General features: G+C 38.8%; 1 protein-coding gene and 1 long non-coding RNA gene across 2 annotated transcripts; both read right to left on the bottom strand.

Annotated features, from left to right (window-relative positions):
* Positions 1–2,074: 2,074 nt before the first annotated feature.
* On the bottom strand, positions 2,075–7,641 carry LOC307157642 (uncharacterized protein; the record flags this gene model as incomplete). Its single annotated transcript, XM_079869569.1, has 5 exons — positions 7,295–7,641; positions 7,070–7,120; positions 6,845–6,976; positions 6,282–6,457; positions 2,075–2,131 (listed from the first exon to the last, which is right to left on the bottom strand). The coding sequence occupies exons 1-5, from the start codon at positions 7,623–7,625 to the stop codon at positions 2,075–2,077; spliced, it is 747 nt and encodes a 248-aa protein (XP_079725695.1). The 5' UTR covers positions 7,626–7,641.
* A 3,198-nt stretch (positions 7,642–10,839) lies between these two features.
* LOC307157430 lies at positions 10,840–11,530 on the bottom strand. Its single transcript, XR_013820959.1, has 3 exons — positions 11,479–11,530; positions 11,171–11,397; positions 10,840–11,093 (listed from the first exon to the last, which is right to left on the bottom strand). It is a non-coding gene; the product is annotated as an uncharacterized lncRNA (long non-coding RNA).
* Positions 11,531–12,157: the final 627 nt, after the last annotated feature.

Raw genomic sequence — 12,157 nt, 5'->3', positions numbered from 1 at the left:
TTTGAAAATGTACAAATGTAGTTTTCTGTGTTTAGGTGTACGGTACAAAATTCATTATAGCTATGGAAAGCCCCCACCATAAAAATTTAAACCCCGCATGGACAAAAAAATGCTGATTGAATCTTTTCATATAAATGAGATTTAAAACGACTAAAAAGTACAGTTTTTCTACAATCTAAAGTTTTTGAACAGACAGACATTGTTTAATAACAATTATACTTTAGGTCACCATTAAACAAAATCATTACAGTAATCTTCTAAAAGATAAATAGAAGATATGAATGTATTCAAACTTTAAAGATTTTATTTAAACAGTCTTTTAATTTTAAAAGATCATATTTAAACTTTTACGATTATGTTTTGAAATAAATTCAGAAAGATGACGGCACGCTAATTTACCGGAACCTGTCACAGACACACGTACGCACACACACACACACACACACACACACACACACACACACAAACATACCATTTGTCTGGTGCTTCATGAAATCTTCAGTCAGCAGACTTAGATGAATTTTATTTTTATCTAAAACTGAAATTTCAGTAGATTTTTATTTTTTATTTTTTTTATATACTTTTAAAGAACAGAATGTTTTTCAACTTTAGTTAAATTAGCAAGATAACCATTTTAATGTATACCCTTTTTTATGTAATATGATTTTTATTCTTTTGTTTATCAAAAACAATTGGATCAATAAGATATTTATTTTATAAGCACTTAATTATATACTTTTATAAAGAACTGAATGGTTTTCAACTTTAGTTAAATTAGCAAGATAGCTATTTTATTTTATACACTTATAGGCCTAAAGAACGGAATGTTTATGTAATATGATTTTTTTATTCTTTTGTTTATCTAAAACTGAATTAAATGGTTTCAGTAGATTTTTAGTAAGATATTATTCCATATTATTTGTGTGAAATATAAAACATGATTAGGGTAACTCTCTTTTTCTCACTTTCACTGTTACCTCAGGAATGTGGAGGGGGTCATGTCAGAGGACGCACACACACACACAAACACATAACTGAACTGGACAACAAATTCATACTTTCTGTCAAAAACAGATGTCTATCACAAACACAGAAAATACACCCAGCTTGTGTGCACAAGAGATAATGCTTGTGTGACACAGTCTTCAAACTTTCTGTCAAAACCACATGATCTACGACTAGCTAGGACAATAGGGCAAACCATAACAACAACATATGCCGGAAAGACACCGGTAGATAAAACTGTCAAAACGCATGATCGAACGCTCGATAGGACAATCCATATCCATATCAATACACGACAGAAAGGGCGGGACAGGTCAACGGACAACCGGAAGGGCGGTGACCAGATGTCATATCTAGGGGGCGGGACCGGAAGTCATCAATCATTTTGACAGGTGGTATAGGATAAGTACTACTGGTCTCTCAACGCAATTGACACCATCTTCTCGACGAGAAGCTTGGGTTCGGGGGAACCTGACTGCCCTGCCGGAACGTTCGCAGCTGGCTACACGATGGACGCGTGGGAGAGGTGGTGGGTCGTGTGTCTGGCGGCTCTTTCCGTGGAGGACTTTGAAGATATCTACCTATTTGGAACCATGATAACAGGTTTTCTGCTGTTTGGACTAGGCATTGCCCTGGTTTATCGAGGAATTAAGAAGACGGTGACAGCGGTCCAAAGCTGTCACCGTCTTCTTAATGATTGAAGCAGTGGGCAGAGCTGTCAGCACTCAGACTGTGTCTATGAACCACAATATGGATAACATCATGGAGAAGCTCACAGCTTTGCAAAGGCAAATGGATCGATTCGGAGACCCAAATGGACCAGGAGCTGTGTAAATTGGAATGCGGCTACTCGTCCCAAGACCAAACAACCCCAATCTTATCTGCTTTCGGCCCCCCTCTACCAGCACTGGCCTTGGCCGAGGCTGCTGCTGCAACAACAATTCCCCCGGAAAAGCACTACAGCGAGACGCTCTTGCGTTCCTTCCCCCACTCCCCACTGACACCTGCTGATTGTTGACTCTGTCTGGGACCTGATCAAGGTTGTCTCCATGGCAATTGCTGTGTATCGCTATGACATCCTGCGGACTGAGGCACCTAGATTGGGATGCCAGGCGACTCTCCAGGCCTACACATACACAAACTCTTACATATATACAGATATGCAATCACCCCCACCCACCATCCCACGTCTTCGACGCTTTGTACCACCAGTCTGACAGGCGGGTCTGTGACCAGCACCGAAAATTGCTGCAGGACCGGATGGCTGCTTGCCTGTGCTGGGTTAAAATTCGTCTAATCCAGTAATTAATTTTTTCTATTTTGATCTGAGCACAATCAGAAAATCAGAAAACCCGTTGTTATTCGTTTTTTTCATTTTAGTTCAGGAAATAAATAATGGAAAAACAAGTCGTTTTTCGTCTTTTTATTTTTGGTTTTAATTTGAAAAAAACGATTGAACGAATGATCCACGGACGGTGACGGACCCATCATATTCCGCGATTATAGGCCTATATAAGAGTATTTAATTTGTATCCATAGGCCTACTCTGTGTAGCTGGCCCGCCATCTACTGGCTAAAAAAAATATTGGCCCGTGGCCAAAGTTACTTGCCGACCCCTGGCATACGCACTGCACACGGAGTATGTGTGAAACGCCCGTTACACATCTCTCTTATTGTAGGATTTTTCACAACCTGCCCCAGAAACTGAGGCCTCTACCTCAATGGGCTTCAGAAGAAATGTGAACAAGGTAAGGATTTAAAACCCTTGACATAAATTACAGTCAGTCCTGTGTTTGTAGGAAGTCAAAGAACTTTTTGTGATTTGATGAGCCTCCAGAAAACTTGTAATGATCATGTTTGTGGTGGAATTATGTTTCAGGTGGAAACAGACTCAGTCAGGGCCCTGTACAAAAGGAGTCTCGAACTAGACTTCACTAAAGGAGTCTCAAACTAGACTGCACACTAAAGGAGACCCGAACTAGACTGTTCACTGAAGGAGCTGGACTGTGAGCTGAGGAGGCTCCAAAAAAAATAAAAAATAATTGGAGATCAAACAGCTGGATAAAACTGATCTCAGTATGTGAACTTATTTAACCAAGTTACACATTAGTATGAATATTTATTAATGCAACTTTCTCTTGCTCTCCTTCTCCCTCCCATCCCACAAAACCAATAAAACAGTTTGAGACCTATCTGCAGTTTCAATGTGCTTTTATTAAGTGTAATATTGTATGGTGATTGCATCTACATCTGCACCAGCTGGGTGGTCAAGTGTGATCGGGTCAGTTTCATCGGGGAGAAGCTGGTTTTGTGGTGTTTCTCGCTCCTTTCTAATGGTGGCTATATATTGTGCAGAATGGCACAAGCAGCCACTATCTGTGATGCCTGCTCTGGTGACTCTTAAGGGCCAAACACAGTTGAAATGTGCCTTTAGGATGCCAAAGTTCATCTCTATCTTCACTCTGGTTTTACTGAGGGCCACATTGAAGCGGTGCTGTGGCCCTGTCTGAGGGTCATGATAGGGGGTTATTGTGTAGGTTTTTCTATCTCAGTTCAAATTAACTGTTTTGTACTGTACCAAATTTAACTTGTTTTTGTCAAAACGCTGACACAACACAGACTCACGTAAAATTTGTGAGTCAAGCACTGGAGCCAGGCCATTTGGCATCCAAACTTGTGATCATACGTTCATGACCACAAGTCGTCTGCAGATGAAATGTTGAGTAGATCATCGTTATATCTGTTAATGTTACTATTAATTTAAAGATTCATTTCACAGAAAATAATCATCTCACATATTCACATCATCTCTACCTGAACATTAAGGCTGTGATAGGACTTTCTATTAACATAATCTGCCTCATGTAACCCTAGAGCAGTGGAGATTGGAGCAATAGACTGCATACATGTTGCAATGACTCTAGGGAATCCTATCATAAGATTAACAGAATAATAATAAAAAAGTAATTCTTAACATGTATTATATTGTATAGTACATTAGTGAAATTTGCTTTTTGAAAAAAAACAACAAAAAAGTGTTCATGTGATGTCACCCTATCAATATATCTTACCGGCAATTTTATAAAAGCCCTCTTTTATGGACATGGTCGATAAATGTCCGGGGAACACTATTAATGAAACTATTCATGTACTCCTGCAGAGCGAGGACCACCTTGCGAACGGTTCGACAAACCGTGTTTTCCCCTAGCTTCTGTGCGTCACCCACCGTGCAAGTATGTAGGCTACCACTTGCAAAAAACCGCAACGCAATAGGCTACCATTTGCGCTACAGTAAGGGGATGAATTCGACGTGTTAAATTCTTTATGTGCGGCTCAAGAAGTTCGCAAAGATAAGACATTCCTTCCGCGGAAAAATCTGTATCTTTCATACAAGTAACTATCAGGAAAGGTGAGGGGATTTTGTCTGGCTAAAAATTCTTTCTCTACGAAGTGCTCGTCAAACAATTTGCGCTGAGATGTCCACCGGATTTGAAAGAAAAGGTGAAGTCATTGCAACAGACACATAGACTGTAAAAAATAACAGACACTGGGAATAAGTTACGTCACCTAAATGTTTCTTTGCTCTCAGCTGATTGGTTAAACTTCAGTCTGAGATCTTGAATCCAGAACATAACCTGCCCCGGAGCAGGTTAGCCGTGCAGCGTAAGATACCATGGCGACGAACACCTAATAAAGCCAAGCTACTTTCATAGTACCTAAAACCCAGGGTTGGCGGAAACTAAGCTGAAACATAGCTGGCTAGCCACCTAAACCGGTTTCATGGTACAGGCCCCTGCTGTTGTTGGTAAAGTTATTTTGTTTTTGTCAGTGTTGTTAGTCTGATTTATGGTGTGAAATTATGACCTGTAGTTAATTTTGTTTATTCTGTCCTTGATATATGTTGAGGAGCTGAGTGCTGACGGTGGGGACGGCGTGCTCTAGGTGGTGGGCCCTCTTTGGTGTGTAGTGTGGGTACCTTCACAGTGTGACCGTTGCTGTGCTGGTGGTGTGGCTGCGCATGTGCGTTTGGGGTGGATTATTTGGATACTCGAGTCGCTGGATGCCCACCAGTAAGCCTCAAGCTCGGTCTTGTGAGTGTGCGTGTGTGAAATAGATTCCATGTCAGTACACTGATTCACACATCCTTGTGTGCTATTTATTATTGTGTTTTACTGATGATGATGAATTGTCCGATCTCCATTGGATTGCTGTGAATTTAGATATATTGTGATGTGGTATTGACTCTTACCCAGAGTGTAGTGTTTTAGGAATTTGCTGACGTCAGCTTTCAGAGTGTTTATTATTTTTGCTGTGAATTTGATTAATAAAATTGTATTTTTTGTATGGAACCATTTCTCTGTTTGTTCAGTGCCCGAACCTGAATGCCTAATTCTATAGAAGCCTTGGTGGTTACTTACAGTTCCCAGGTTAGACCTCGGGGTGGCGTAGTCGAATTACATTACTGCCGCTGCTACACAGGCATTACTGAAGCCCGGCATCTAGTCTGCCTGCCTCCTTATTGGTAAGCCCCAGCTCTTTGTTTGTTTGTCTCTTTCTTTTGTGTTTGATAAACTTATTTCACAGTGCTAGCTGCTTCTTGTGGCTGATCCTTTTTATGAATGAATTGACTGTTTAATAAAGATTTATACCTTTATAACAAGTATCCACATCTCTGGGTCATCTTGTGAAAAATATAACCTGTGGGCCCTTGGGTCTTTCCCGGGTGGCGTAGTCGTTCCTTTTGGAATCGGTATAATAGAGTACCAAATCTCTTTAACCCTTTATAACACCACCTCCTTTGCCACAAAAATATGAGGAAAAGAAAATGCCACAATGTCTCTTTATTCTCTTGTTTATTTATGTAGGATTAAGAGATACAGATCAAGGATCAGTTACAAACTACACTTAAAAAGATATTATTTAACATTCTAGATTTAATCCTTTATCAAAACACTTGATAAAGGATTCTGTCTGTCTCAGTGCTGAAACTTTTAATACAAAGTTATATTTATAGACAGCTTAGACTTTTATACAGTAATCTATTGCAAATTTCAAACATACATTAGTTCTCATTAATACAGATTCATATGTCAAAGATAATTCATGATTTCCATCTAAAATCATACACCGAAAATTAAAAATTATTGGAATCACATTCTGCAAAGCTCCTGTTATCTTAAGGGAAACAGTAGGAAACCACTGAAAGTGTTGTGGTTATTGTAGCTATCTGCTATCCTTGTGCCAGACCAAAGTTTCACATAGACAACATCTCCAACCTCCAGGATCAACACAACTCCATTAGAGGAGTTTATCCGATCCTGAGCCTGAATATCATGTGCCATTACCATATGCTCTCCATTCTTAATAATGGATACACTTGCTGTAGTTCCACCATAACCATGTACAAAGATTCTGAACATGTACGCTCCTTTCAGTGGGGCTGTGAAAATACCTAAATCAAATACCAAGAGATACAGAATCAGATGTTTCCTGAATGATCACTTAATTACCAAACACACTATGTAATAGTTTTGAAAGATGGCAGATCATTTAAAGGACAAGTTCGGTATTTTACACTTGAAGCCCTGTTTACAGATCGTTTCTGATCGTCGGGCGAAAGAAACCTAAAATTCTCGGGACACCAGCATGTGTCCAAATTTTAATCTTAACCATTCTATTTCATCAGAAACGATCTGTAAACAGGGCTTTAAGTGTAAAATACCGAACTTGTCCTTTAATTCTCTAATACACATTACACAACTGCAGAGAGATCTGAATGGAGCAGAAGAGTTTTCATTATTATAAACTGAGTTTTATGACTCATTTCATTGATCATTACCTGTGATTGGGTTGTAGGCGTTCCCTATGTTTGTGAAGACTTTCCTGTAGATTAGTGTGATTTCAGTGGTAAAAGGACCAATATTTCCACTGCCAGATTGCATCAGTGAAGCTGAAAAAGCTATTTCTCTGTCTGTTGTTGAAAAACAAACAATATTGTGATATATTACTCTATTACACTGAGAATATATATACTGAATTTAACATCATTAAAGGACAGTTTCACCTCTATTTTCCTTTCTCAACTCCACTTGACCCAGAGTAAGATTTGAGATTTCTGTGAAGGAATAAAGATTCTGTTAAATGACATTTACACTGATTATTGTAATAGATAACACAATTTACACAGTATACACTCAACTTTACACTAACATTTACACTATGCAAAGTATTGCATTGGTGTTTTACTTTGAGGATCATTGAAAAAAGAGTGAATGTTTTGGTGAGGTACCATAATTTTTCTTGTTCATCTCTTCCAGGATAAAAGTCTGTTGTTCCCTCAGTTGCGTCTCTAAAGCTCTGATGTTCACTTTCTGCTCTGTAACGGTGGCGGTCAGTTCTCTCAGCGCTGCATGGATGTCACTGAAGCACAGATGGTAGTTTTGTTGGCTGTCAGTTGAAGCTTCATCTCTCAAAGTGTTTGTTTGAGGTGGATTCTGTCTTCCGTCCTCAGATCTGAGCTGTTGACTGCTCTCATTCTCATTGAGTCCTCCATCTACCTGATGCTGGACGACACACACAAAGGTTTCCAACAGCAGCAGTAAACATACTAAACCCTTCATTCTTCACTGATGTTTGTTTCCAGCTCTTGCTCTGTCATCCTCACAGTCTCTCATGTTCCTTTTATAGTGTCCTGATTTACTGTCTTTTGTACTTTATTTATATTGCTTCAGATAAAAAAAAAAGTAGTTCAAGTTAATTGTTAATCATAATCAAAGGGAAGTTCCGGGTTCATTAGAAGTTTATCTCTATTCACAATATTTGTAGCACTATGTTGATCACAACAGAAAATAACTCTGATTAATCTCTCTCCCAAAAAAAATTATATATATATATATATAAGGAATAATTGACGACAGGCCGTTGAATTATTAGAAAAATAATGCACACCCGAGGTGGTAATGCGGTCACGACGCGAAGCGGAGTGTTTTGGTTTACTAGAGTCACGTGATCGATGACAAACGAAGCCTCACTTTCTCTCCAGTCACGTGCGCGTTTCGCTTTGGGTGTCAGAAGGCTCGAACTCCAGATCGTGTTTAACGAGTCATTGTTGCCTTGGTATGGTTAATGGGTTTGAGAGGAGAGTGCTGTACTTTGAAAGTTAATCAATATATTACATTTAAATAAGCAAAATTTATTTTTCGCTACTTAGGCTATTATTTTTTGTTATTGTGACTTTTTTGTAAAATCTTTGCACTTTTTGGTGATTTTAGATAATTTGGTGTTGGTATTTGGGTTTAGGGTGGGATTAGGGGAGAGGGGATTGTGTGTTGGTGTTTGGTGAATGGTTTGTATTTAGAGCAATGGCAACAGCCAAAAATAATAAAAAACTTTATCAACTTTCTGTCATTCCAAACAGTTGATTAAGCACTATCAGTGACAAGTCTCATAAGCACATTTAATAACAGATGATCCTATCAGACAATGTCCTTATTCATTGTGTGTGTGTGTGTGTGTGTGTGTGAAGAGAGAGAGAGAGAGAGAGAGAGAGAGAGAAGGCCTACATTAGATCTTATTGAATCATATGCTCATTTTTATTTTAATTGTCACACTTTAATGGATAAAATAATTTATTTAATGAACAAATCAAACACAAACATGTAAGGTTTTTTATTTGTACACATAACATTGAAACTATGGAGTGTGTTGTGGTTGTGTGGCGAGGCGGTGCAATTTGAGACACAAGCCCAAGTTGTTTACTAATAAGAAAGTCCGACTACGCCACCCTAGGAGTTAACCCCAGGGAAAATACTCAAACATTGAGCAAAGCACACAGGTTCGGTTCCCTCATATAAATAGACAAGAGAGGTGAGTACTGTTAAGTAAACATGCAATTTATTCTTTTATTACGCCTCATATACATGGGCGGATATGATATTAATCACCATTGTAGTTTTAGAAATGAAATATGTGTATACAATTTATTCTGTATTCTTACTAACTATATAACCTATTAGAATAGGGTGTTATTAAGAAAAAGACAATGCAAATGGTTTTGTATAAGTCTTTTATTGAATCTGGTTATTAAGAAAAAGACAATGCAAATGGTTTTATATAAGTCTTTTATTGAATCTGGTTTATTAAGAGAAAACACTGCAAATGGTTTTGTATAAGTCTTTTATTGAATCTGGTTTATTAAGAAAAAGACAATGCAAATGGTTTGGTATAAGTCTTTTATTGAATCTGGTTTATTAAGAAAGAGACAATGCAAACTGTTTTGTATAATTCTTTTATTGTGAAATTGTTTTATTAAGGAAGACAATGGAGACGATTTTGTAAAGGTCTTTATTATTGAACTGTTGTAATTAAAGAAGACACGGTATTTTGTTCTTGTAATAAACTTTTATTGTAATAATGCATGCAAGAAGTAATAATGATATACTCATGTTTAAGCATTTAATCAATAGATAGAAGTAACATTAAGTAGTGGAAAAAAACATGTAACTTAGCAAAGTAGAAATGGCAAGCATTACCCGTTTGATGAGGAGCATGAGACGCAGGAGAAAGGCAGAGGGTCCAGAGCAGCAAACAAAGGAGAACAAAGGAAAGAGCTTTATATATGGAGTTACAAGGGGATTTCCAGAACGGAGGACAGTTCAAGACTTCGGATTGGACAGATTGTCTGTAAAGGACTGAACCTGTGCGGAGGGCGTGTGGACTATAAAAAGTATTGTAAAGAATGTTAAAGTTAGACGCTGTTTCACCAAGGACGGCCTCTCCGGTGTTAGATGCCTTGCCATTGCGCCTCATGAAGATGAAAGCTTGTAGATTAATTGGTTTTGATTTACTTTTAATTTTATTTTAGATTTTAGTACCTTTTATGTAAACTAGTTAACCTGTATGTAATAAAAATTTTATTTAATTGAAATTAATAAGCTCGCCTGTCTTTAGTCTCGGTTTTACCAAATATTGAGCTGAACAAAACCACGGAGCAGTCTTTCGACTAAATTGTAAGTATGAAAATTTATATACTTATTGTTTAGAACGAATTCGACTGACTTTACCTAACCTGAGAATAAACAAAATAAGGTAGAAGGTGTCTATATTTAAGACCCAAACAAGGGGTTAAATTAAGCACCATAAAACAGTACAAAAATACAAATGTTTATTGATACAATAATTAAAATGTTAGACACTAAAAACGACCAGACACTGAAACCCACTTCAAACTAAACAATAAGAAAAACATGCAAAAACAGAAACTAAATACCGGCAGGCCTGAGGCTCCCAACGGCAGGAAGCAGCGTGGAGTTTGATTTTACGGAGCACACTTCCACACGCACACACACCCCCGTGTCACTTAATCACACAATCACACACTCAACAGTGTACACTGCACACGATAAAAGACCACCACCAGGAGGAGGAAGAGCAATCCACCCGTGGGACCCCGGCGCCTGCAAAATAAAGATAAAAAACTATAACAAATGTTCATAAAAATGACCAGATGGACATCAATAAAGCAAATCTTCACAACAATAAATGTCAATGACAAAAATAAAAAAAAAGAACCATTCAAGCGCAGAAAAGTCAATTAGTTGGTCACCTGATTAATACAAGACAATTTTAACTCAGTAGAGGTTCACACACACACACACACAAGTAGAATTGTACTGATAGATGGTTGATCCCATGAACCAAACAATTAAATGGCTTGATTAAATATTCCACGCAGTTAAATGGCTTTACAATAGTAAAGATGAAATAAAAAGAAAATAAAAATCAAGTTAACTAAACAAACTATACTTCCAAAAGATTAGAAGTAAGTTAACAGGAAACAAACAAAAAGAGGTTTCAAATCAAACAAAGACACAGAGGGCAGCTAGCTCCCCTACAAGTGGAAGGAACCAACTAGTCCCCCACACAATCCAAGAATATGAAGCAGGTCAAATATAACGGCACGATAAGAACCAAACGAGCAGTCCCCTTCTCTTTAGTGATGATCGCGTCAGTGCGGCCGTATTAACCGCAGCACTTTAATAGTGCGAAGACAGTAGCAACAATCACGGCATAGAACGAGAGGGAGAATCCTATAACAAACAAACGGAGATGTTACCAATCATAATACTATCCCCACTCCCAGTCATAGTAACGTATAAACACTTACCATCAGGAGATCACGCTAGATAGCACGCTTAGACACGGATTGGTCAGTCATGCCCACCGGTTACACAATAGAATACAGGGAATCACGCCTATTTGATATCCGAAAAGAATGTTAAACCCACACAGCCATTTCAGCGCCATATCACGAGCTCTTAACAAACATTACCTGTGAGGTGAACAGTCATCAGACCCACTAAGCAGCACGAAGGGCACCGCACCAAAGCTGCACTAATTGATAAAAATGATTTAAAAAAGTTATGCATAGGAAAACTCCAAAAATGATCACCCATTAAAACACAGCTCGCTTACCTACAACCACCGTCGACACTAGCAAACCAAACGGGGAAATCGGACGTGACGCCTCCCAGGTAACAGCCAATCAGACTTAAATGCAAGGTGCTACTTGCTGATAGGATTACACGGCTGTCAATCACCTGATGCCGTCACATTCCACCACCAGTTTCTGCAACGTCGCCCCGACGGTGAACCACACAAACTCCCACCTAGGAACTCAGTTCCAAGGCCGGAACTCACACATCTACACCGAGAACAATAGATGGGCATCATCGAACTCACATCATCTACACCGAGAACAATGGATGGGCATCATCGAACTCACATCACTCACATCATCTACACCGAGAACAATGGATGGGCATCATCGAACTCACATCACTCACATCGAGAACAATGGATGGGCATCATCGAACTCACATCATCTACACCGAGAACAATGGATGGGCATCATCGAACTCACATCACTCACATCGAGAACAATGGATGGGCATCATCGAACTCACATCACTCACATCATCTACACCGAGAACAATGGATGGGCATCATCAAACTCACATCATCTACACCGAGAACAATGGATGGGCATCATCGAACTCACATCACTCACATCGAGAACAATGGATGGGCATCATCGAACTCACATCATCTAGTGCAATTATGTAACAGAACCTCCTGCCCATACAAAAAACCA

The sequence above is a fragment of the Squalius cephalus genome (assembly GCF_949319135.1).
Source record: "Squalius cephalus genome assembly, chromosome: 4".
NCBI lineage: Eukaryota > Metazoa > Chordata > Actinopteri > Cypriniformes > Leuciscidae > Squalius > Squalius cephalus.
Note: the sequence above shows the minus strand (reverse complement) of the source record. Positions and strands in the feature narration are given on the sequence as shown.